Source organism: Dermacentor variabilis, chromosome 3 (genome assembly GCF_050947875.1).
Source record: "Dermacentor variabilis isolate Ectoservices chromosome 3, ASM5094787v1, whole genome shotgun sequence".
Classification (NCBI taxonomy): domain Eukaryota; kingdom Metazoa; phylum Arthropoda; class Arachnida; order Ixodida; family Ixodidae; genus Dermacentor; species Dermacentor variabilis.
Window position 1 is genome coordinate 117,777,052 of NC_134570.1, and position 27,649 is coordinate 117,804,700.

Sequence of the window (27,649 nt, forward strand, 5' to 3'; positions counted from 1 at the left end):
CAACGCTCTGTTGCCGAAGCTCTATTGTTCGTTTATGGCCGTTTAATTTCGGTTTATCAGAACAGCGGCCCCGCATGTCGTCGAGGACGCTAGATGACGATTTGCTGCTAAGATAATGCGCAGTGCCTAGACTAAAGGTACTCAGCACTATCTCAGAACCCCTAATTAACTTATTGGAAAAAATAAATACTGCGTTTTTATCGCGTCATTGCTTCGAAAATTTTGAATGCGAACCAAAACAGTTATGAACCGCTACGGATAATTTTTTTTTGTTTGTTTCGGAGCAGAACCCATAAGGAACATTTTTCAGTTCAAGGAAGGTAAAACCATAACGAGAAACATTTCGTTCCGACACCCTGTTTTTTTTTTTTCAGAGGGGACCATTCAGTAGCATCACGAGCACACCTACTTGATGTTCTGAGACGACTCGGATGAACTGCGCATTCACTTACCGGCCTCAGTGATTCGTAGCAGTGAAGTCGTGGTCAGGGAAAGATCTTCCAACTCAGCAAAATAGTATCCCTTTTTGTTGATGCCACGCGTGAGGGCAAGTGATTAAGAGAAGGCACAGATAACTTTCTATGAGTTAATATGTCAGGCCACTCAGTTCTAATTCTTGTTCACGTTCGGTGGACGCCAATTCAGCAATCAGTTAGAAATTACGAACAGTATTCCGGTTTTCGAAATCCATTTTATCCAGAACGACAAATCTCCCGACATAACAGACAACTAGCGTATTCTGTCCTGGTCCTAATGTTAACTTTGACCTGCAACAATGATCCTAATCGCTTCTCCTGTATCAACGCTTGTGAGTCGTTGCATAAATATTCATTTTATTGACTCATTAGTGTTGTCACTACAGAGAAACCAGTCTGTTTTTTCCTTTCTTTTTTTATTGAGGGAAGTCATGCTAGAGAGCCGAAGAATGGAATGCTTAGCCTTTTTTACCTATGCTATACAGAATTACAAGATATGAGCTTATTTATTGTGAGCCTTACGCGGCTGAAGAACTGGAAATGGATACCTGTTATGCGTTGAAGGTGACGCTATGTCAGTGTAATTCAGTGCGGATAAAGTAAGCGCCGTGCGTTGTTCACAACGCGAAATGTACAGGGAAATAAAAATGACTTGGGAGGTCAGACGAATTATCTGCATGCCGCCTTCAACGTCGTTGCAAAACATCTCCATCTCAGAATACTGTTTAAGAGAGCAGTTCATAGATAAAATACAGCCGCTCCAAACGCAATGTTGGAATCTATACAACGCAAAGACTGCTTAAGTTAGTGACGTAGCAGCAGTAGCGCGGGACACAAGCACAGCCTCGTAGGCTGTAGCTATTAGCTGTTTGCGCCACAAGGACAAAATCGATGTGTATAAGCACGAAGCACATCTAAATACGTTTAAGACTTCATAACCCCTTATGACAGCGGCGCTTCTGTTCTGCGAGATCGGCCATTGAATGGGGGCGCATACTCAGAGCCGCATACGGAGCGAGAGAAGTCTGCTGTTCAAGAGAGCAGCTAGCAGCAAGTTGTCAAGTGGTGGCATGCATATCCAGTGGACTAAGTTGTCTATATGCTACATCGAAAATATGTCAGGCATGCAAAAGCGGTAGAAGGAATGGAAGGATGGACCAAAAGTCGACTTAATCAAAGATAGAGGATCGATTGTACTTAAAAAGCTTGCGGAGCTTCATCTACAATGCCTCACCACATCAAGTGTACTCGAGCGCTGAATGAAAGCCAACATTATAGTTATAAAGAAATTAAGAATTATAGGCCTAAAAGCTTGCTTTCAGTACTGCATAAAATATTTACCGAGGTAATTTTCAGTACAATCAGGCCAACACTTGACTTCAATAAACCAAGAGAACATGCAGGTTTCATTAAGGGGTACTCTACAATAGATTACATCCGTATTCTGGCTAAGCTTCCTGTCTTCCGTCTATTTCTACTCCTCCTACTTCCTCCATATTATCAGTCACCTCAGTGAGAAATCCGCGGCGAACAATTGACCTTGCTATGCGGTTTTCCTAGATTATGAAAGGGCATCTTATTTAGTAGACATAGCGAAACGCATAGAGGCATTGTGTTATTAAGGACTTCAAGAGGCACACGTGAATATCTTTGGAAATATCTACTAGGATTACACCGCTGCCTTGGTTGTCCGCAAGAAAAGCAGAAAGTTACCTATCAAGAGAGGGGTCAGGCAAGGAAACACAACTTGTCAAATGCTGTTCACTGCACGTTTAGAATATTTATTCAAGCTTAGACTGGGAAGATTTAGGAGCGAGGGTCAACAGCGAAAATGTCAGCAACCTTCGGTTTGCAAATGACATTGTCCTGTTCGACAACACTGGGGACGAATTGCAACAAATGATCAAGGACCTTAACCGATAAAGTGTAAGAGTGTGGTAGCAGATTAATACGCAGAACAAGAAGATAATGATCAATAGCCTGTAAACAGAAAAAATTGCCGACGATTGCGTTACTTCCTAATGCGAAATTTGAGCGCAGCAAATAAGCTGTTTCACCTTTTCGATAGATTGAGGCAAAGAAATCGAGCAACACATGTATGCGCTATCACAGAATTTTTTTTTATTTTTCACACATATTCCTTTAACAAAGACTCCACTAACAATTCTTGACAGTCATGAAGGAAGCTTTGTGGTCGGAGAAATAGACTGATATATGTTCGACTTGGTACACCAATGCTTGATTCTCAAAGACGAGATCTATACAAGTGCCTCGCGAGGTTGTCACAGCCGTGGGACGCGTTACGAGCGAGAGGAACGGGATGTTCTCCCGCATAAGTGTTAGGAAATTGCTGTTTGTCTTTATGTCAAGCCGCCACCGATCTGGCTCTCTGATTGCCACCGCACAGGGCGAACGGCAGCGGCAATTTCGGCTCGGGCGGTGCACATATACAGATCCGCCGCCACCGATCTGGCTCTCTGATTGCCACCGCACAGGGGTTGCATTGGAGGAGGAGCGAAGAAAGGAACTAAGTTCGAGCCGGCGCTTTGACAACCGGAGACTCGCAGGAAGAGGGGGGAGGGGGGCGGCGTGTACACCCAGCGGCAAACGATGGGGGCAGAAGCGCGCGCAGCAAGCGGGCAACACGATAAAGGGAGGAGGGAAGAGATAGCAGCGACTGACTGATGCCGCTGACGCCGATAGTGAGTCAACCCCCGCTGCGGAGTTGGTTTCAGGGACAACGAATAACCGGCGCGTCGGCAACTGAAGAGCACCCTATCCGCCACACAAGAACAGGGGGGGGGGGACCCTTTCCTCCTCTTTCTGCATGGCGGCGACGGTGTTCCATGCAGTCACGTTATCTTGACTCTCTAGCGGCGTCAGCGGCATCCAGCGGTATCAGTCGGTCGCTGCTAGCGCTGGGGGGATGAAAGGGGGGCGGAGCTGGTTACGAGGCCGACGACGACGCCGACGCGAAACCCAGGAATGGACGCCAAAGAGCTGCGCTCTAAAAAATTAAGGATCACCTGTCAGCCCCTACAGTCTGCATAGGGGTAGGTTTATATAGGCCAATTAATAACAGGTGACCCTGATCATGAGAAGGAAAGTTACAGAAGAATATAAATGTGTTGCAGCGCACACGGCAGGAACTACTAAATTCTGACCGGGAGCTTACCACTGTCGTTGAAAAGAAAAGTGCATAGTCATTGCATTCTACCGGTGCCAACATATGGGGCAGAAACTTGGAGAGTAACAAAGAAGCTCGTGAACAAAAATAATGGCAAAAAAAAGTTGCAGTTTCACCCGAAAGGCGAACCATCGATTGCGATAGCAAATGCGTGGACAGCTATACGAAATCATGATAGCAGGTTTAACGGCGATAAAAGCTTGCAAACATTCGCTTAACATCTAAATTAACAACCACAGTGTCAGCGCACACAGGCAAGCATGAGCACATCACTCTCGATGACCGCTGACACTCACCATCAAAACGCTGGCGTGAGAAAGTGTAGCAGCAGCAGCGATCACAGCACGATAGAAGACGGTGCGCTTCCCTCCCGCGTTCCTCCCTTGCGCGCGCGAGATGGATCCGCGATCGTCGGCTCCCGTCGTGACCTTTCACTTCTCCCTGCTGCATGCTGCGCCCGCGTTATCACCCTTCGACTTTACATGAAACATCACACCGTGGCAACAACAACGACTGAACTGCGCCTGGAGTGTCCATACATTTGCTATCGCAATAAAATGTTAGGCGGTATGGGTTAGAGAGCAAACGGGGATAGCTGATATTGAAGTTGATATTAAGAGAAAAAATGGAGCTGGGTAGGCCATGTAATGTGTAGGGTGGATATCAGGTGGAGCGTTAGAGTTACAGAATGGGCGCCAAGAGAAGGGAAGTGCAGTCGAGGACAGCAGAAAACTAAGTGGCGGGGATGAAATTGGAAAATGTGCAGGTGCAAGTCTGTACCACTTAACGCAATAAAGGGTAATTGTAGAAGGCCAGGCGCTGCCTTCGTCTTGCAGTCGACATTACAATAGGCTTTTGATTATGATGGTGATGATGACGATGTCCAGTGGAAAAGAACAACAAACACCGGGGAAGCGATGGAAAGAAAGCTTCATATTAAAGCTAGGAGTAGGTTTGCTGTGCCCATTCGTTCGATCGCCATTTCCGCTAATCGGCGTCGTTAATGTCTTGTTGTGAGGCCACCTCCTCATCTTTAGCATTAACCTCGTTTTAGACAAGGAAATAAGACTTTGCCTGCCACCATCACTAAATCGCTAATGCCGCGGAACACCACAATCCTGCAAAATTACTGATAAACCGCAACATTTTGATTCACGAAGGAGCGATAGTGAGCTTATCTCTACCTGTTCAAGCAATAATTCAAAGCATAATACTAGTGTCGGCTAAACCCCAGAGATGTAGATATGGGAGAGCGTATTATATTCAGCGGTATCGTTATTGTAACTCATTAGGTATCACATACGAACATCGCCAAAACACGCGGGTGACACACAGACCAGTCCTTGCGGATTTAAAAATTTTTGCTACTCGAGCGCTGGGATTCCAACCTGACATAGCTACAACAATGTGCACTTCGACTCAGGATGCGTTAGTCACTGCTTTGTCACGTTCGTGTTCGAGGCAATGGTGCCAGGTTACACTTAAAACACACATACATTGTGAGAATTGGTGTCTGCGCATGAATTTCTGAGCCGCCAACAAGCAATACTATAGCAGACGAGCATGACGTTATGCACGTAAAAATATAAGTTGATCTTAACTAGATGGTGCTGTCAGCGGTAAGCGAGAGAGAGAAGAGCTGAAAAGCACTGAAGTTAAACTGACGCACTTGCAGTTTACTACCCTTTACGTGGGGAAGGGAATCCATGGACGAAATAAGAGGGATCGGTGAGAAAAATAACAGTAGTTGCACGCGCACCTTAGAGGTGCGCACCGAGTCTAAAACGGTCGCAGAAACCTATCAACCTGAGGTACTGCTCTAATGTTCTTGTTGCTTTTTTTACGGCAGCGAGAGTCTGCTGCTGGCTCTGCTAAATGAGTTCAGCATCCGGGGAAATGTTACGGTCTAGAGTTTTTTTCTTTTTTTGCACTGTACCACTATTACGTAACCATCATCTAAATATAGCTGACTACATCTCGAATTGATAAACACTAAGCCGTGGAAACCGATCTACCAAAGGGCCGCACAATCGCACAAATTTAAATCATTTATTACCCGGAAGCTAGCTTCTGTTACAAGCGCTCGCGGCTACTTTTTGTAGCCTACGGTGTCTTGTAGCCTGCGGCGCCCATTGAAGTCAGTATCTAGAAACAATCTCACACTCACATCTCATTGACGTATTGTCTAGGCAACCAGTCAAGCTCGATGACGACGCTGTGGCGAGAAATATCAAGAAGGCCACAGTGGCGTGGACGCGCGCACGTAGATCCCCCAAAATTAAACATGAAAAAAAAAAATACAGGCCTAGTGCGTTGGCTGCAGTGCGAGCTTTGGTATCGTGTTATCCAATTTTCCCTGTCAAACATGAAATTTCTCCATCGTAGATGCATGCAGCGAAAACATTCTCCGCACCGCCGAGCGCTCGGCGTTTTTACCGTCGCTCCATATATTGTGAAGTAAGATGCGCAGCCATATCTTAACGTGCAGGGAAGGAAAATAACAAGGTTCTAGCGATGTGTCACGAAATCGACGTCGACCTAGACTTTGCTCCCAACAACTTTCGTACTTTCCACGATGAACGCCTCGTTATAGTATAAGGTAAAGTGTTCACGACGACAGAAAGTTCAAAACTAGGCTTTGTTTGTTGATTCGTTTCGAGCTTGCTGAAAGTTGACGCATCGATTGCTCGTATATAAACAAGCTGCCTGCGCCAAAACACGAACGCCGTGCTGTTTGCATAATCGAAGACTCCGAGCAATTTGGCGCGGCAGTGCGGCTACTGCTCTAATTTTCTTGCACCTCTCCAGAAAAGATCCACAATGTGACCCGTAAGCGTAGAATATTCGAAGCTTCGATACTTCTATGTAAAGTGACTGTCGCCTTGGGTGATGCGATCCGCCTTTAGGAATGTTGAAAGTCATCTGCCTACGGCATTGCAAGTGCAATACAAAGATGTGGGTTCCTACCCCACCTTCGGCCACTCGTTTTTTCATCCACTTTCATTCACGTTAATTTATCATCTCCTTAGCTCAATGGCGACAAAATAGATACAAATAATCTAATGGTAGATAACAAGAAATAACACCTTCCTGCACAAAACAATTGCCAAAAATTCGACAGCAAAAGAGAAAAAAATTACTGACGATTACAATACCTCCTAATGCGAAATTTGAGCGCAGCTCATTAGGTGTTTTAAATTCCACTGATTGCGTCGTTTATTATTCAGACACAACGCGTAAACACGGGAGCGCGTGGCTGGGGCGGCAGCGCAGGCGAAGTAGCGCATGCGCAAAGGGTGCGAAGTCGATTGCAGAGCTTGGTTGCCATTCATGGTATCGATGGACGCGCTCAGCGCACGCGTTAGTAACGACGTCGTCAGCGACCAAGTCACGGCGCACGCTACGATTGCTCCATCTCATACCGGGTTGACGCCGTGGAGAACGCCTTAGCCAGCAAGCACTCTGCTGTAATCCTTACCAGGCCTGTCGTCATATGGTACTCCTCCACTTTCCTTCTCGCTCCCTCTTCACTGTCACACTGTCTTTCATCCTCCGCTGCGCTCCGTTTCTTTGTTCTGCCGGTTACGCCGAGGCCCACGCACAACGCGGGAATGGGCGCCTGAGAGCTGCGCTCTAAAGCGTTTGTGTATTCTCGAGGGTGCTGGCGTGTCCCACGGCTATCACAATTACCCTTCAGGCTGCCTAGAATATTTACTCTACTAAACAGCGAGCTAAAATTACATCTACGGTGAGAGAAGGCGTAGTTACAAAATGTATAATAATTCTGACCACCACGGTAGCCACCCCATAAATCTGATACGAGGGTTTGACAGTGAGAGTTGTGAAAGGTTATTTCGTGCAGTTTGCATTTTCTACGGTCCTGTTTACCTGCCACAAAAGAAGTCACTGAAAAAATAACTTTGGCTTGCCCCCTCACAGCTCGATTTTGAAACATGAATTAGTGTTGAAATACGTAAACGACGATATAACGAAGATGTAACAGCGCAGCAGGTCTCTTTGGTAGGTCATTAGTCATGAGACACCCGCCTTTCCTTGAGTGCGAATACTCGGCAGAAACCGTCGTTTCTGATCCGATCTTGCGTCGCCCAAGCAGCCGAAAATCTCGACAGCACAGGTTCCACACTATACAACAACAAGGAAGTCCGTCTTGGAAACGGTCCCAGCCTGGGTCCAAGGCAATGGGACAGGGTTGACCCTGACTGTGCACTCTATCCGCAAGCAACGACAACCTGGGCCACTGCTACGCTGCCGGTAGCTTAGGTGTATTGCGCGGAGCCGGCGGTACCGCCCGGCACAAACACCCACCACCTACCAGTCCCGCAGCAGAGCGTAACCAACAACCACAAAACTGGTAACTAATATGTAAGCTAAAGGGGCTTTTAAGGGTTCTGAACACTAGGTCCGATTGTATCACCACGAAATCGTCGTGCACTTGTGATCACTCTTCTACAGAGAGAGAGAGAGAAAGACGGAGAGAGGCACTCCTTAGCGGGCGTTACATATGTTTGCCTGAGCACAGGCTTAGCAGGCTACTTCAGGTGAGGTTGACGTCTCAGTAAATGACCACCTCATATAAACCCAATGCACACGCACGTGACATGCGCAAGGAAGAGGCGCAAGGCTACACGGTAACAAGCATCGACAGATTTTTTCTGATCACATTAGTCACTGCTCACTAAATGTTAACGCGGCCTATTTGGGCTGGCACGCGCATTGAATACCTTGCTACTGGGATTATACCCTCGGCACATGGTTGTTAAGTAGTCTGGCGCTCAGATTATTTGCATGGTGCCTGGATTATTTCAGCTGGCTCTCGGGTCAAAGGGAGCAGGAAAAACCAGGAAGAGCGTCTCGTTCAGGCCAGTTTCCCAGAGGAAGGCTAATAGTGTTTCTGTTGCGTGAAGGAAAAGTAATGCACGTTGAAGCGAGCGAGTCTTCACCATTAAACGTGGTTGCGACAATATAATGTGGAGTTTCTTTCTTTCTTTATTTATTTATTTATTATTTTTATTTATTCATTTTTTTTTTTTTTTTGCTGCAGGAAGGTCTTTGACAGCAATGTAGCCTTACTCGGAAATATGGTCGTACATTTCCTTTTCCCGACTTTCAGACTGACTTTTCATTTGCAATAGGCGTGTTTTGTTACCTGAGAAATACCACACGTCCCTATGAGTCAGAGGCTTTCACCACCCTCGTACTCTCCGGCCTAACATGTCACGGAGACAAATCATCGCGTTTTGTGGCGCTGGTTAAAAAGCTTTATTAATTACATACGGATATGACCTGTTCTTCAAAGGGACACTAAAGGCAAATAATAAGTCAAGTTATATTGACAGATTAGTGCTCTAGAATTTTTAAGGCATCAATATTATCGCGAATAGAGCCTTAATAATGGAGAAATTGAGGTAAATGCAGGACATGTTTAGAGAGTTCCCCGGGAAATTCAACTATTTGACGATTACGAAAGCGCTCCAAAGTTACATTCTGTCACTAGTACTGCACCAACCGTTACAAAAACACATCCTTGTATTGGATTATGACAGTAAATAAGAGGCTACTTGTCTAGTTATATTTCATTTTTTAGAAAAAGGATATCATTGAAATTACCCTTTACCACGACGCGGGCGGTTTTTGTTCGATTGTGCGCCGCCCACGCTTTAACATTTCAGGAGTGTCGTTATCACGCAGTGCCGTGCTGGTTTTGCTGGCTCGCGAAATTCGCACGAACTGTAAGTAGCAGAGAAATCAACTTCCATGTGGTGTCGCGGGATGCCCGAACGGTCTGCGCCACTTGACCAAAAAGCAGCTCCAGCGGAGAATGCACCGCTCTGTCTTGGCGGCAGCAAAGGGCGGTGATGGCGTATGCAGCGTCACCACTCCTCCGGTTATGTGTCAGAATATCTGCATTTCGAAAAATGTATTCGAAACCTTCAGATGCAATCTTCTTAAAATAAGTTTTTTCTTGGCACGAAACAAGCGTTGCGAGATTTCTGGTATGGTATTTAAACAGTCCATGACGGCTTAGTTTTTGGCTTGAGGGTCCCTTTAAATATTTACCAAGTTTAGGAACAAATAGGGATGGGGATGTTCGAGGGAAGTGGTGCAATTAAATGTACGCTATTTGCCAGTAGTACGCGGTCAATTATGCCTGCTACCAGCAGGCTTACTCAAGCTATTTAACAGAGTTCCTAAGTTATTTAGTAAGTTGCAACGTTCTGCGTAATAAAAGGGCTCTTTTACTGTGCTTAGAGAGCAGCGATGTGTCGCCAGCTTCACGAGAACCTCACTGCACAGCTGAACGGCACACAGGGTGAATACGCCGAGTAGCCGTTACACTTTTGTCAAATCCATTAGTGTATATCAGTGTACGTCTTCGTTTCGAATGACGTTTTCTTTTCTTTTTTTAGGGTAAAGTACATATAGGCTCTAACTCCGAATACCAGTTGCTTGTGCTGTGCGTGACGCAAGTATGAGGGTAAAGAGTGCAGCGCTGTTTTCGAGTCGCATAGCGCGGACCATAGCGGACCATAGTCGAGCTTTTTCTTGGCTGAGGATACCAAGCGCGGTGCAACGACCTGAAAATCCTTAAACCGTTGACGTCGTCGCGCAGGAGTTCATGAACTTGGTGGTGCTAGCTCTTGATTGCAGGACGATTGGTTCAGCCTAGTCACTGAGAATGGCTGAGCCCCATTAGCGCAATTAGCTACTTGGTCAATATATTTCACATGCAGATACGACAGTCGCTCATGTACTATCAGATTTAGAATAACTATGCTTCCGTTTGCAGCATGACTGGTACCTGCTTGCTAGGAAATGAGCGTGAGCATGTATCGCGAATTATTTTCCTTAGCTCCTTGCTATCAGGAAAATTTCTCCCTCACCATTCTTCGCTTCCCTACCACTTCCACGCATTTTTTTTTCTAATGTGTTCAGCATTCCTTGGGAACTTCATCCTGTTTGCGTTATAAATCTGACCTCTTGTCTGCCCCAGCGACACAAGTTGTCTACTAGCTTGCGGCGCTGCTGTCTTAACTAATAGACAGCTTGTGTCACGGAGTGCCAGCCCGAACGGACAATTTTGGCACTGCATACGTGATTTCGGTATGTGCCCATTCATAGCCTATCTTACGGAATAGATTTGCAAGGTGACATGCATGGTATGTAGCCTTAAATTTAGCAAAGTCATAGCGTCCCTTCCCAAACAGGCACCTGCACAACGAGCGCACCCGCCTAATGTATAGCCCAGGCCCGTACCCAGGGGGGTGTAGCCCGGGCCAGGCCTGCCTCCGAATTTGAGGGGCATACGTCGCACCCCCCTGCCCATGCACGCCACCAATCCTCACACACATTCCTAAAGCCCCACCAAATAAAGCTTGAGACTTGACAGCTATTCGGTGGTCAATAGTTAGCTGCCTTTTTCACTCCATTTGGATGGCAGTAGTTATGGGCATCTCCTCGGGTGTGAAGGGAAGTTTTCTCATCGATTCGGTGCCTGCGCGATTAACTTGAGATGTGTTCAGTTGTCACCTTCTATTGCAACGGTCACGCGCATCGCTGTTGCTTCGTTAGTTCAACCTTCTTTGTTTAGACCCATCCAGGGACCAGGAAAGGGGTTCGGTTCGTATAGCTGGTTTCTATGTTCGTGGAACGAGTTGCGGCCGGATGAAACGCCAGTTATGTTTAACTTTTCCTTCTGCCTCATTGATTCCTCGAGTGACGGATCGCCGCGACGCTGGCACATCCTCGGAACCACATACCCAAGATATGGGTAAGATAAGGTGGAAAATAAGACCATGCGAAACAGAGTCCGTCGGCAAACCCTGCAATAACTGTTAAACCCATAAGCAATATGAATGTCACCCGTTACCTCGTCTGGATTTTGCCTATATAATTGTACAGCCTTTTTTGCGCAAATTGGAAACTGTAAACAAGAATCGCAAGGAGTTCAGAAATCTAGCGATCTATTAAGGGAGAGAGCCGAGGCAACAGCCATGCAGGAATAAAAATCGAAATTAACAAAGTTAACCGTTGTTTGGGAAAAGATTTATGGGTCAAGACCTTTTTTATTTAAGAAAAGAGGTCGAGAAAATGCCGCCGGAAGCGGACAATGATTCCGTGTGCTTTGAATGACGCTTCTGCAGTTATCAGTCCAGCCGCCTGACGTAGTCACTTCTCTGCTGTGCGAATGTGGGTGTTTTTCTCACCTTCCGCGGTTGGTGCAGTACGTCTAGAACCGTAGCGTCCGGCGCTCTACGCGGTTGTACGGGACCTGTGGCCATACATCGTTACGCAACTTCCCAAATAACAATACGATTTGATTTTGGCACCTGATAGAGCAAACGAGCCATTCTAAGGAGCTGTGATTGTCCGACCAATATATATTTCATTATATTTATTCGAGACGTAATTCAACAAACGCTACTAGAAATTGTTGTTTTAGACTTTTGCTTGTTTACTTATCCTTCGCAATGTTCTTCCTGCGCTTTTTTCCTGCGCGAGTGCATTTGATGTGATTCCATGTTTGTCAGGTAAAGGAGACGTGTATCTCACGGGCGCACCTTTGAGATACCCCTTATTTAATTTCTCTTTAGCAGGTTTACGCGTCTTTATGACAAACGGTAGGCTTTATTTACGTTTGTACTAGTAAAGGTCCCCCCCCCCTCATTTTTGTAGAAAAGTTACCTTGGGTTGTGCCCCTCCCCTCCCCCGAAAAAAAAGTACTGGTTACGTGCCTGGTATAGCGTTGCAACGAAGTTGCAGCAAAAATACTTGGGGTAGTGGTAGTTGATACGGAGTATGTACTGGGCGTGCAGGAAGCATGTACTGTGTCCTGGTATACTGCGTCATTATGGTTGTCAGCAAGATTGGCAATCCGTGTTTCTGCCTCGAAACCATACGTGATCGCGATTCACGGCTGTTATAGGGATATGACACGCGGATACTGCAAATATAAGAATTATCATAGTAACACATAAGCATATCATCACCAACTATACATACCACTGATATGAAAGATCGCTCAATCACTGAAGTTTTTGAGGGCGCGCTTGCCGTATTCCTTTCTAAATAACAAAAAAAATTAAAGTTTGGTCTTAGATGATGATTAGTGTGTAAGATGTCGGCGAGTATTTGGAAAAGGTAGAAGAGCTTCGTGCTGACCGCACCAACCGTGAATGCTTTGTGACTGACTAAATCAATGCAAGAATTCACTTGTAGGAGATGTCAAACGCTGTTTTTGAGGTCGCAACACACCGCATAGAATGCGAAGATCTGCACAATTGAACACGTATACGCCACCCGGTTTTGCAGGTTCGACTCCCTAAGCGGTCTGACGTTCGGCGGCGACCAGGGTGGCCTGCACAAGCGTGGCTACGGCCACGGCGAGTTCGACGAGATCGACCACGCCGGATGGCCGGGCTTCTACAAGCGCAACTTCGACGAGATCGATCGGACCGGTTTCGAGGGCTTCTACAAGCGCTCGGCCCGGGAAGAGTGAGCGCCCGAAACCGGCAAGATTTTCCCTCCACTTCACCACAGTCTACCCCGCAGTCTCTGCCACCTGCCCATCATCTTAGGTGCGTACCCACCGGTGTTATTCATCCGTAACCAGCGATCTTGAACGGGCTAGTTGGTCTATGGGCTATTGACTAATCTTACTAGTGCCATAAAACAGAGAAGACGCAGAGAACACAGTTGTAGTGCAGCGTTTTCGGGAGTATGCGTCTTTTCTCTGTGTCCCGTCTCTATCGCGCTGGTACTGTGACTTGGCAAGCCTCTCTGCTTGTACAGTCAGTAAAAAACATAATGCCGTTACAATGACAGTCGCTTAGGAGCATCTTCTCCTTAACCACATTCCCCCTACATGCGTAGGAAGCAAACGAGAAGCCCGTCTGCCTGACCTTCCTGTCTTTCCCCTGTCTCCCTCCCTCTTCCTCCTTCATCTAAAATACACGAGCCGGACGTAGACTTAAGTGGCTAAGCAGTCCTTCGTATTGCCAGCTTCTCTCCCGAAAGTTGGATGCCAATTTGGCCCCCTGCTCAGGGATGGGAAATGACTTATTTAAATATTAGCCGTTTATGTAGCTTTAGGCGCAACCCCTCTTTGATTATACATTTGAATCTTGTTCAGCGGAACCTCATGCGACAGGAGAAATACGTTCCGATTACCGAACATTTGGCTTACTGAGGCTTACGTTCAAAGATTCAAAGCGCTGTTAGCACTTTTAGATATGTGAAACGTAAAGAACTGAATTTAGCATCTCCTTTTTCCCGTCTTTTAGGCTTGGTGTACGGCTACTGGATTACCAGCTTTCTCTACTTCACGTTTTGTGGAGGCACCAGCGGCACATCAAAACAGACGCATATCTTTTACTGCTCCAGTCGTTGGTCGAATAACACACTGTCGTGCCGGGGAGTCCACATTGCTGAGCGGCACCATGTGAAGCCTCCGAACTTTCGTTTGCCGCCATTTTGGTCATTTATGGGGCGAGTGGCGGTGCCGCGAAGCTATTCATGTCTGTACAGATGTGTATGAAAAATCTATCAAAATTTTGCCCGCTTGAGTGTTTGTCACCGTTTTCTTAAGGGTGACTTTCTGGCTAGAAGACGGGTGTCGCAAGAAGTATATTTCAGATGCTGTCTATCTCTTCGAAATTTTTCAGAGCATGCTTCTGTGGATCTGTTTGCAGAGAATTGCAAGAGATTTGGTTCTGATTAATGAAAGTTATTTTTTTTTCATTGCCCAAATAAACTGTAACCAATTTAGAGCCTCTTGATTCGATTACGCAAACGTTCAATATAAGCTAGTTAGGCCTACCGAGATTCTACTTTATGGCTACTGCTGCTGGATCGCAGGGAATCCTTGAGAAGACATATTCAAGGGGCAGCATTCGCGGTGATGTGTAGTACTTCCAAAACAATATTTATTTATTTGATTATGTCATGGGTCCCTTACTTGCATGTGCGCACTAGTTCCTTTCCTGCAGCTGCCATGCCAAGTTCGTAAATCGTTGAACTCCATAGCATGGTTTGGGTTACCACTACCATAGTCGCAGCATGAAGGGCAACGTTTAATTTCGTCATCACAAGGCAATTATTATGTTCACTGCAGGGCGAAGATCACTCCCAACAATCTCCATTTTCTCCTGCCTTACCCCATACTATGCGTCCGAATTTCCAAACTTCATTACTCGACATAATCTTTTGCGGCTCTCAGTGGCGTTTCTGTTATCTTGGCACCCGTTTACACCAATACGACAGATGCTTACTCCACGCGCGCATGGTTTCCCGAAGTCGAGTTTTTTCGTTTAATGTCAACTAGAAATTTACATACTCGCTTTCTTCCTCTAAAATTCACACTGATGTCTTTCTTTATCTCTCTTATCTCCTAATGTAAGCCTATCATTTACCGATCTGTCATGCTTTCCACATTTGGTTCCTTCTATCAGTAAAATTTCGACAGGAAACGCTATGCTGGCAAGCAACCTCATTATGCAATTTTCTGGTCAAGGACATCTTTAAAGATATCGTTGTGCTTCTTGGGGCGGCTGCTAGATAAACCATTTGTCCAGGAATATTTCAATCTTTTCAAAACAAAACTGAAAGTAAATTCAAGAGTTTACGTGCCACAACCATGTTTTGATTATGATGAACGCCCCAGTGGGAAAAAGCGTATGAATCTTGACGATCCGAGTTTTTAGACGCAGCGCTTAGGCACCCGTTCCTGCAGTGAGCGTTGGCCTCAGCGTCGGCGCTATGGCAGAACGAACGAGCCCACCGAAGGACGAAAAAAGAAAGCGAACGCGGAGCACAGCAAATGATGGACGGCGAAAGTGAAGAGAGCGCGAGAAGGAAAGCTGAGGAGGAGGGTACCGCGGAAGCATGAGGAGGAAAGTGGAGGAGGAGAGTATGACGAAAGGGTGAGGAGAAAACCGGAGGGTGGTTTGAGACATGCTTCACGACTGCGACGCGCCACGGTATGGCTCTACAGTAGCGGGCGCCGTCCGAGTAGGTTATATGCTCACACTTCTGGTGTTGAGGTGTATCTCCAAAAGTGAAGCCAGTCACCACCGCCTTGATCGAGGCAAGAAGCCCGAACCGCCGTAGTGGCCGTTACAGAGCTCATGGTATATTCCTCGGGCTTATAGGTCGTGCACTGTTGGAACAGTGTTTAAATTATTGTGGCACACTTTCCGAGGGCATTACAACACCTCAGGACGCCATATATGCACCAGCCGCGTACAGGCGACGCCGGGTGTATTGTTTCACTTGTAACTAGAATGTACTAAAATAAGTATACTCTACTTGCAACATAAATTGCCATCACCTGCTCGGGACCGTCGTGTGCTTGCTTTTACGACGACGTAATCTGATTTGTACCGCTCGGCGCCCTTGCTTTAGGAGGAAGCCGCCGAAGCATGCGCATACACGGGATAAGACGTGGACGGGATGAGCGCTGGACTTACAAGTGAACAGTTGCAAGTTCAGCGCTCGTTCTGACCACTTCTCTTGCGCACGCCTCTTCAGGTTTCGTAGGCTTCTTGTTTATTAATTTGCGCCAATTCGTCCAGCAAGGAATTTTTTTCTAGAAGCTGGGCTTGAACACAAGAGTGAGAGCCCTACTATAAGAATGTTTCAGAATGCTATTCAACGTTTTGAATACATCACATCACTAATAAACTAAACCAGCGAACTGTGAAGAAAAAGTGTGAACACTGCTTTCGAGATTGTAATAATTAAAATTATTGAATTCATAACCTGATTTCCAAATTGATCTTCTACGTGAATATTTTGAATCGCAGAGGTTTAGGTGTCAATTGTATATCTTTTCTGCTGTGTAGCATTTCTGACTGATATGGTTTAGTCGACGCGTGCGTTAAAATAACACTTTCTGGATGGGATGGTAGCGTGGTATAATATTTTTTGAGCAGATGCGAAATATAGGACAACGTCTACGGTGAAGTTCATGACGCAAGCTCAATCTTCAGCATATGAATATCAAGGTTGTCAGGATGCTAAACACATATATAGCTAATGGCGCCTTGTGCAAGCCAGCTCGTAATATTGTGTACTAGGTTGAAAAGTAATTAAAGGTAAACATAAATAACGTGACCTCGAATGTAATACAAGGGGGCTTTTGGTCTATTGGAAAAAATATACTATAGTAAACTTGCCATACAAACAGGGATTATTACTATAGAAACGGGAAACAACGCTCAAAAGCGGATGGTCTGAGGGCTTTACTTACAGTTACTATAAAGTGCCGCCGCAAGATAACTTGAAAGGTCAAGTACTGATATATTTATCACGTCAATAAAAGAAAGTAGCCGCGTTATGTTCGCCTTATATGAACCCGCATACACCCCAAGGCGTGTTCTGAGGTCAGAAATTTCGAAATAAATCTCGCATTATACTCGTGTTAATACGGTAATATAGTATTGCGTTTTAAGCAAGGGCTGTATTTATAAAGAATGTCTTTTGTAACTACCCGCAGCATATATAAACTATTCAGTACAGTTTGTGGACATGTCAGCAACCACGTGACAGCGCTCACGAAAGATGAAATGGTCCAGTGGCACCATTGAGTCACAGGTTGACGGATGGGAAGTGTATTCAGTCTTTATGCAAGGTGTCTGATAATTTTTCACCTCGTTTAGTTGTTACACTTTGAGGAATGTTCATATAGCACTGACATCACACAAGCTTAGTGTGTACGAATAGACCGTTCGTAATTTAACAGAGAGAGGAAGTGCGATTGGCGAAGAGTGCCGCCGATAGCTTTACTCAAAGGCCGCGGCTATAAATTGACACAGGAGCTTTTTTTTTCGACAACAGCAGCACACCTAACTGGTGGTTTATATATTTTTAGGGTGTTTAATCTTACGTTTCATCGCGCAACCGGAAGCTGAGGGCGTGACACGCGTGTACCATGGTCGCCATTGATGGAGCCGCGTTCTTTTTGTCCTCGAGCAATATGGCCGCCGGTGGCTTCACTGGCTGCTGTAGGCGGCGGCTGGGACTGCAACTCCACAAGTTTAAGTATGTAGTGTTTGGAACCCCACCGATGGCAACGGTTGTTGTGGTCGCACCGCTGGTGCGATCGGTTGGGAACTCGGCGCTGACGCCCGTGGTTGTACCTGGGTCGCAAGCCCCAAGGGTAGCGTTGGCCTGGCGGCCTGGGGTACAACTGGAAGCATCCGAAGGTCCCGGCAAAGCATGAGTCGACTGGTAACAACAAAACAACTTGTTTATTTTAACATCGCAAAGAGTTGGCGGTCAGGTTGACCGAAGTAGAGAGACGGGAGTGCACTTTACTCAACAGAAGAAATCGGAGCCCTCTTTTTGGCGTCCGGGGCAGCTGTTTTTATACTCTCGCAGTTGAGGGCAAGAAGGAACCCCTCAATAGACGAGCACGTGATTGTACAATGGGATAAGGTGACGCATACTGTCGTAGCGCCGTTGGTCGGGCACAAAGACTGGGAGGAGAAGGTAACCTCTACTCTCGTAGCGCCTCTGGTCGGGCACAATGACTGGGAGGAGAAGGTAACTTCTACTCTCGTAGCGCCTCTGGTCGGGCACAATGACTGGGAGGAGAAGGTAACTTCTACTCTCGTAGCGCCTCTGGTCGGGCACAATGGCTGGGAGGAGAAGGTGACTTCTATTCTCGTAGCGCCTCCAGTCGGGCACAATGGCACATACACTCACACACGCACATGAAGACACGTGGCATCGGAACATGCCTGGACGCGCTTGGCGGGGAGCGTAGCGGCGACGCCGAACGGGCCAAAATGTCTGCCGCTTTGTTGCAGTCGCGCCGGCTAAACCGCGCGTCGTAGGCGAAACGTAACAGACCGCCCCGCCGGGGGAAGGAGATTCCGATGGACAGGGGACTGCATCCGCTGTCCGGAGGGATGTCGCTCGATGATGCTCATAACCGAAGTTGGGCGTCCCTCGACGTTTCTTGAGCGCAGCGCACAGAGAAGGCCTCGTTCTCTCGTTCAGGTTCGCACGGGACACTGCAAAGTGACTTCGGGAGAGTTCACATTTTTGTTCTCGTTCCCGGCAAGCGTTAGAACTACGCTGAAACTCAACCGCTCAGTCAGCAAGCACGGCACAACCCTCACTAAGCCCCGCCAGGCTCTTTCCCCTTTTTATACCACTGCCTAGTTCCTTACAGTAGTCTAGCATCACTCAGAACGCGTCCACAAATTGGAAAATTGCACTAGAAAGCATATCATCACTTTGAAACACTAAACAAAAGCAATATGTTAAAAAAATCCTGCCTCAGGGAGAAAAACATCAGTAACAAACAATTTTTGAGGCTGATTCCTACGTTAGGGGCTTCGACTTAAGCCATCGGCGTTACCGTTGAGACTCCCCTTTTTGTAACGCACCTCAAAGGAATATTGTTGCAAAGCGAGGCTCCAGCGCAGGAGGCGGCCATTTTTGGGAGAGATGGTCTGCAGCCATTGGAGAGGGCAGTGATCCGTCTCAATGATAAACCTTGAGCCGGCTAGATAGCATGACAATTTCTGAACGGCCCACACGAGACACGCACACTCTTTCTCGGTGGCGCTATACGCCTGCTCACGACTGGTCAGCTTACGACTAGCATACAGGACGGGGTGTTCTACTTCTCCCTTTTCCCGTTGGCACAGTACAACGCCCATGCCTCGCTCACTAGCATCGCACTGAACAACGAACCCTTTTGTATAGTCTGGCGATCGTAGCACAGGCTGGCTTGTAAGGGCACTCTTTAGGGCGCTAAAAGCTCTTTCCTTTGTCTCGTCCCAGACGACTGTTTGAGGCTCTGTCTTTCTTAGAGCATCCGTCAGGGGAGCCGCGATATCAGAGTACCTGGGGATGTACCTCTGATAGTAGCCGGCGACACCTAAGAACGACCGAATATCGGTCTTCGTGCGCGGTTGCGGGAAGTCTCGCACAGCGGCCACCTTTATTTCAGAGGGGCGGCGACGACCCTGACCAATCACGTGACCGAGGTAGACAACCTCGGCCTGTGCTAACTGGCACTTAGGAGCCTTTACTGTCAAGCCCGCTTCGCGCAGGCGGGTTAGCACTGCCCGCAAGTGTGCCATATGCTCAGACCAGGATGCGGAGAATATCGCTACGTCGTCTAGATACGGTAAAGCGAATTCTTGCTGTCCCCGCAACACTTTATCCATGAGGCTTGAAAAACAGTATGGCGCGTTCTTCAAACCAAAACTCAATACTTTAGGACGGAATGTTCCCATTGGTGAAATGAACGCCGCATACCTACTAGCCTCTTCTGTAAGTGGAACCTGCCAATAACCCCTGACAAGATCTAGGGTGGAAATAAACTGAGCGCTACTAACTTTCTCAAGGCGCTCCTCGATGTTAGGGATCGGATAAATTTGATCCTTAGTGATGGAATTAAGCCTGCGGTAGTCGACGCAAGGACGAGGTTCCTTGCCCGGTACCTCAACTAAAATCAAAGGGGAGGTATAATCACTCTCACCTGCCTCAATAACACCGAGCTGTAGCATTTTCTTTACCTCAGCCTCCATAATATCGTTCTGGCGGGGTGACACTCGATACGCCTTGGATCGTACTGGCTCTGGGGAGGTAAGTTCTATATCATGAGTAAGTACAGAAGTCCTACCAGGCCTCTCAGAGAACAGACCTTGAAACTCTTGTAATAGCTGGTGTAGTTCGGTTTTCTGCTCAGGCGACAGCGGTGCTTTACTGATAAGGTCACTAATGACTTGACCGGTGTCTTCCCTGTTCGTCACTGAGCCTAGTCCCGGAAGCTCGACCGGAAGCTCTTCAGGAACGTTTACCATCATGCACACCACTGCTTCCCTTTGTCTATAAGGTTTGAGCAGATTACAGTGGTAAACTTGCTGTGCTTTCCGCTTTCCTGGCAGACTTACCACGTAGTTAACGTCCGACAGTTTCTGAACAATTCGTGCTGGGCCCTCCCACTGCACGTCTAGTTTGTTGTTTAGCGATGTGCGCAATATCATGACCTCATCGCCCACCTCAAAACGACGGGCCCTGGCTGTCCGATCATAATAAACCTTGGCCCTCTGCTGGGCCTTTGCCATTGCTTCACCTGACAACTCCTGTGCCCTTCTTAAGCGTTCGAGGAGCTTAAGCACGTACTCCACCACGACTGGGTCGTCGCCCCTGCCTTCCCACTATTCTCGAAGCATGCGAAGCGGAGACCGAAGCGAGCGACCGTACACCAGCTCAGCTGGCGAAAACCCCGTAGCTGCATGCGGCGCGGTCCTTAATGCAAACATCACCCCAGGCAGACACAGCTCCCAGTCAGTTCGATGTTCAAAACACAATGCTCTCAACACGCGCTTCATCACGGAGTGGAGCTTCTCAACGGAATTCGACTGTGGGTGGTACACTGAGCTGTGTAGCAGCTTTACCCCACACCTTTCGAGAAAAGTTGTCGTCAAAGCGCTAGTAAACACTGTGCCCTGATCTGATTGGATTTCCGCAGGAAAACCAACTCGCGCAAATATGGACAGTAGTGCATTGACTATCTCAACTGAGCTGAGTTCTTTAAGCGGCACTGCTTCAGGGAACTTTGTCGCTGGGCAGATCACAGTCAAAATGTGTCTGTACCCCGTGGCTGTTACCGGCAGAGGTCCCACTGTATCAATAACGAGCCGTCTAAAAGGCTCCGTAATGATAGGTACCAATTTCAACGGCGCCCTTGATTTGTCCCCTGGTTTGCCCACCCGCTGACAAGTGTCACATGTCCTCACGAAATGGTCTGCGTCCCGAAAACACCCTGGCCAATAGTACTCTTGCAAGAGACGGTCCTTAGTTTTCTTAACTCCTAGGTGTCCGGACCACGAACCCCCATGCGACAAGCGCAACAGATCCTGACGATAGCATTGAGGAACGATCAGCTGATCGAACTCCACTCCTCTGCGGTCTAGATACTTCCGGTACAGGACTCCACCTCTTTCCACAAAACGCGCATTTTTCCTGGCGATACCTTCCTTGACATTGCAGCGCACGTTTTCTAGGCTGCCATCCTTCTTTTGCTCGGCTATCAAAGCCGACCGGCTGACTTTTAGCAACCTATCAAGTCCGTCTGACGTAGGCGCGATGAGCAAATCTGTAGATAGCTCTTCTAACTTTCCCGTGTCGGGAATTTCCTCTCCAGTATCTGGTGCCTTTAACGCTACAGACTCAAGTTTATTCAGTTCGGGCGTGCTCTGAATATCAGCTTGCTGCGCCTCTGACCCTTTTTCATTGTTCGATAACGTCGGCCCCGCAACTACCGCCTTTGCAGCGAGCTCCCGAACCTTCGATCTGGTTAAGGCCTGAACACTAGCTTCACCAAACAAAAGCCCCTTCTCGCGCAGGAGGTGATCGGACCTGTTTGAAAATAGGTACGGGTACTGGGGGGGCAGCATAGATGACATTGCCGCCTCCGTCTCAAGCGCTCCGAAAGGTCCTTCAATAAGCACCTTTGCTACTGGCAGACACACGCTATGAGCCTCCACGGCTTGCTTGATCCATGCGCACTCGCCCGTGAACATATGGGGTTCTACGTAAGACGGGTGAACTACATCCATTGTAGCTGCGGAATCGCGAAGCACTCGGCACTCTTTCCCGTTCACGAGGAGGTCTCGCATGTAAGGCTCGAGAAGCTTCATGTTCTCGTCAGTGCTGCATAATGAAAAAAACACAACTTTTGGTGTTGTTTCCGGACACTGCGCCGAAAAGTGACCCGGCTTCTGGCACGTATAACAAACGCGCGCTCGCCTCATCTCGAACCGCTTTCTGCGTTTGGCTGCCGCCGTCTCTTTACGTTTGGTCGGACTGCTTTCACTCGCATCCTCACTACGCGTGTCCCCCTTTAATCTCATGGGCGTGAATTTCGGCCTCTCAAACTTCGAGCCAAATTCACCCTTTTGACCGTCCTTAGCTCCGCGAGCCCGACGCATCACAAACTCCTCGGCTAGCTCAGCGGCTTTAGCCACCGTACAAACGTCTGGCCTATCCAAGACCCAGTACCGCACGTTCTCAGGTAACCGACTATGAAACTGTTCTAGCCCGAAACACTGCAGAACTTTATCGTGGTCACCAAACGCTTTCTCTTCCTTGAGCCACTCCTGCATGTTTGACATTAGCTTGTAGGCAAACTCTGTATATGACTCATTCTTGCCTTTCTCACTTTCCCGAAACTTCCGACGGAACGCCTCCGCTGACAGCCTGTACTTTTTTAGCAGACTCGATTTCACTTTGTCGAAATCCTCTGCCTCCTCTCTATCCAAGCGAGCGACTACGTCGGCCGCCTCGCCGGGTAACAAAGTGAGCAAGCGCTGTGGCCACGTTTCCCGAGAGAACCCCTGCTTCTCGCACGTTCGCTCAAAGTTAACCAGGAACAAACCAATGTCCTCTCCAAGCTTAAACGGCCGCATCAGGTCAGTCATTTTGAACAATACGCGTTCTCCTGCACCGTGTGCCTGACTTCCATTACGAGCGCGTTCCATCTCTATCTCGAGACGCTTCATTTCCAAAGCGTGTTGACGGTCACGCTCTTCTTTTTTCTCTTGTTGCTCTCGCTCTTTCTGTTCTTTACGTTCACGCTCTTCTTTTTCTTTCTGTTCTTTAATTTCGCGCTCCTGTCTTTTTGCCGTCTCCCTTTCCTCAATGGTCTCAAGGCATTCCGACAGCTCGTCATCCTCAGCCTCTAACTCAAGAATAGCCTTTAGCAGTTCTGGTTTTCTGAGTTTGTCTGAGACATCCAGACCCAACTCTCTTGCAAGCTCCAACAATTTCGGTTTGCGCAACGACTTCAAATCCATGGCTGCTCTGAATGCTGCTTTCTCTACTGCCTACTATTGTCTTGCCGCAAACTAACCCGGCAGCAACGACAACCACAATTACCAGCTCTGTTTCTAACACTAACAAAAGCCTGGCAAAGCTCAGAAGAAGAAAGTCCCGCACTCACCAAACCTCGCAGGCAGGAATTCAGCGCAGTCGTTCCGCTGCAGGCAACCAGTCATCACACAGGGCTCGTTGCACTGCTCCCGGGTCGTCGTTGAGCTGTTCAGCATACAGTCAACTGCATCTCTTCGCTGCTGGCCTCCGTTGTCGCGATCTCACCGCTGGCAGACAGTTGTTTGGAACCCCACAACCCCACCGATGGCAACGGTTGTTGTGGTCGCACCGCTGGTGCGATCGGTTGGGAACTCGGCGCTGACGCCCGTGGTTGTACCTGGGTCGCAAGCCCCAAGGGTAGCGTTGGCCTGGCGGCCTGGGGTACAACTGGAAGCATCCGAAGGTCCCGGCAAAGCATGAGTCGACTGGTAACAACAAAACAACTTGTTTATTTTAACATCGCAAAGAGTTGGCGGTCAGGTTGACCGAAGTAGAGAGACGGAAGTGCACTTTACTCAACAGAAGAAATCGGAGCCCTCTTTTTGGCGTCCGGGGCAGCTGTTTTTATACTCTCGCAGTTGAGGGCAAGAAGGAACCCCTCAATAGACGAGCACGTGATTGTACAATGGGATAAGGTGACGCATACTGTCGTAGCGCCGTTGGTCGGGCACAAAGACTGGGAGGAGAAGGTAACCTCTACTCTCGTAGCGCCTCTGGTCGGGCACAATGACTGGGAGGAGAAGGTAACTTCTACTCTCGTAGCGCCTCTGGTCGGGCACAATGACTGGGAGGAGAAGGTAACTTCTACTCTCGTAGCGCCTCTGGTCGGGCACAATGGCTGGGAGGAGAAGGTGACTTCTATTCTCGTAGCGCCTCCAGTCGGGCACAATGGCACATACACTCACACACGCACATGAAGACACGTGGCATCGGAACATGCCTGGACGCGCTTGGCGGGGAGCGTAGCGGCGACGCCGAACGGGCCAAAATGTCTGCCGCTTTGTTGCAGTCGCGCCGGCTAAACCGCGCGTCGTAGGCGAAACGTAACAGTAGCCTCCTTGGCGCCATCAGCCGGTCACCGATGACGTCAATACTAAGGCGTGCGGCGAGCGTGTCCGCCCATACCATATATGGAAACAAAGCGCTTGCGTGGGCTTCGAACCGGCTTCGCAAGCATTACTTCGCCTGCGTTGCCGCCGCAGTAAGAGAATGCGCTTCGCGCGATTCACGCGTTCTGGTGTTTGCGCCTTCTTTCTGAACAATGAGTGACGCAACCAGGGCAAGTGCTTCGTCTGCCGCTACCGCTAAACGACCTGCCCGAGCTGAGGCTCAGCTCCACTAGCGAGAAGACCCGGCCGTTCGGAATCAAATTCTTGGTCTCAGTATATAGCTACTTGTAAACACCCAAACAGCTGCGCTCAAATTTCGCATTAGAGGATATCGTAATGGTCTGTCATCTTTTTTTTTTTTTTGTATTCCAGCCCTATCGAAATGCGGCACCACAGCCGGAAATCAAGCCCTCAAAATTGTGCTGGGCAGCTGAACGGCATAGTCACTATGGGTAACTTCTCGCTTCAACATAATATAATCACGCTCTCCAGTGTGATAGACCAGCTCACCAAAAGTTCATTCTCAGATTTCGGATCTGTGTTTCGAGTTAGTATCGACCAAAATAAACGCGGGTGCCTCGAAATCTTTTTGAGGAGTCATCTAGAAAACGCCGGTAGGCCGCAACGGATTGAGAGATCGTGGTTGTGCGCTTCTCACCGGCATCTGAGGTATTACCTCTTTCATTTTATCGGCGCATTCAGTGTGCACGCTGTTTGCGAGGCATCACCTCTGGATGTTTGCCGGCCGTGAACAAACTCCGGAAGAAGGCTTCTCGCTAGCTGCAGGCAGACATTGTACTGCAGGTCGGCAGACAATGATTAGTGCACCCCCCGAACGCCATTTACCCACTGCGGTATAGCGCACGAGGACCCTTACAACGCGTGCAGAAAGGACTAACAGCGTGGACGCTGATGCTTCAGTGGACGACAGCCCACGGCACAACCGCGAAGCACGTTGAATGTGAACGGTGTCGACGCGAGGTCTTGAAGAGCGCCCCAAGTGAGCGTCATGTTTTGCTCTGGCGGCAGCCTATTCCGACCTCGCGGGCTTTGCGGGTGAGCCTTGATGCGCCTAGAGGCTAAGATGCGGTAGTAGAGCGTTCGGTAAAAAATTACTTTGATCGTTCGTTTGACGTTTTAGGAAACTAGGCAATAGCAAAAGGACAAAAAGCGCCTCAGGCTGCGAGAGCCCCACCAGCTTGACTTGGGTTGGCGTCTCGGGTTACAACAATTCGCTCAATGATTCGCATTACGTGGATGTCGCCCATAGTTGAGTCTGCCACACTTTTCTAGCTATTTTCTTTTTTACATTCTGTACAAAGATTTGCCATTTCGAAGGGGATCGCTACCGCCAGTGGAATTTCTTCCCCTATTGACAGCGCCGCAGAAGTACAGCATCGATTGCCGTGTTTCCCCCTCGCATGGTAACTGATAGGCGAGCGATTGGGGAGCTTAAATGTTATTATAAAGGGGTCTTTTTCTCGCACATATAGTTGCGCGTCAATTGCAAACTCATTCGATGATAAGCCATCGGCTTGCAGACAAACGACTTCTGGCCAAGACACGAATCTAAATCATCTCCTGGCAGCCCGTTCGACGACAAGTCTAACGATAAACTCAAAGTGAAACGACCCTAGACTTTCAAGAGGACAACGGCACAAGATACATGCTTCTGGCCTTTTCTAGTTCTCCACGACACGTCGTGTGCGTATGCTTCCCCTATGCTGCAACCCAGCGCATTTACTCGTTTAATGCCCGCACTTATTTTGCCTTTTTTAATGCGCAAGTATTCTAAAGCGAGTAGCACAGCATAATCGGTTCGACACGCGAAAATTGTAATGGCTTGTATCTGCACAAAAATGCGGAATTCGCGAAGTTAAGACATTTAATCGTTATGGTAGTGTAACTGTACATGATTGGTAGCTTTATATGTGATCAGGAATAATTGAAACCAAAAGTAAAGAAATGAAATTGATCAGAGAATATCCATACAATAAGATTTAGGCATACCTATAGGCATACATAGGATTCCATAGAAAATGCATGGTAAAACCTGTTGTAGGCCTGGGTCACATTAAAGTGAGGATGGGCCAACTGAAGTTTTGGACTGGGTCAACTTGAAATTTGGAGGTGGGTCAACTTGAAATTTAAAGGTGGGTCAACTTGAAATTTGGGTGTGGGCCAAGTGGACACTTGCGGGTGGGCCAAATGAAAATTGGAGGTATGCTACCTGGCCGTCATCCCTTCCTGCGCACCTGATGCGGTGAACTGGTATAAATATTTTAAGGGCGTACGTGCCATAACCGCTTAACATCCACTTGCGAAAGTTAACCACCACGCAGCTCAGTATAAGCCAAACGTGACGATTGATGAAACTCTTTTTCCAAATTTTCGCAGTCCAAAATATCTTCGTAGGCGATCCACGAGGGCGAGCCTTACACGGCACAAATACGGGTATTGCCGTTCTGCCTCCCACTAGCGAATTTTACTGTCCTCAGTGCCCTTTTCTTCTAATGTCGAAGCTGGGAATGCTGTTGTAATATGACATGTCGCAAACGCAAAAATCTACCATATAAAATGGAGAAAAAAGAAGTTCGTATCTGCTAACACTGTACCTCCAGCGCGGTTACTGGCCATTATGGGTGCGACTGCTTCCTTGTCGCCAATAATTTCGTCTATGTGACAAATGATGGGTAGCTGCCGCGCCATGTACAGCTATGAAGGGGACACGCGCGCAACCTTCGGGCTTGCTTGCGGCATACATTCGGCATCTGCGCAACAGGGCAGGGCCATCGAGGTCGTTATCTTTCCCCTGAGGATCGTGACTGGTACATCCGTGGTCTCAAAGCCAGAATGGCCTATCTCAGCCATGTGTGTCCATGTCCAGCCGTCGTATGCGATCGCATCAGTTGCAGAGCCGGTTGTCTAGACGCCAGACGCCAATGAGAGAGACAAAAAAAAAG

The 27,649-nt window shown here is 47.9% G+C and overlaps 1 protein-coding gene across 2 annotated transcripts in view; it reads left to right on the forward strand.

Moving 5' to 3' along the window:
* Window positions 1-27,649, forward strand: part of LOC142574124 (uncharacterized) — a 176,687-nt gene that overhangs the window by 136,176 nt on the left and 12,862 nt on the right. For both annotated transcript variants that reach the window (XM_075683280.1, XM_075683281.1), the window contains exon 3: window positions 12,994-13,259. In XM_075683280.1, the coding sequence (XP_075539395.1) occupies window positions 12,994-13,180 (187 nt within the window). In that variant the 3' untranslated portion in view covers window positions 13,181-13,259. The remainder of the gene's footprint in view (window positions 1-12,993; window positions 13,260-27,649) is intronic.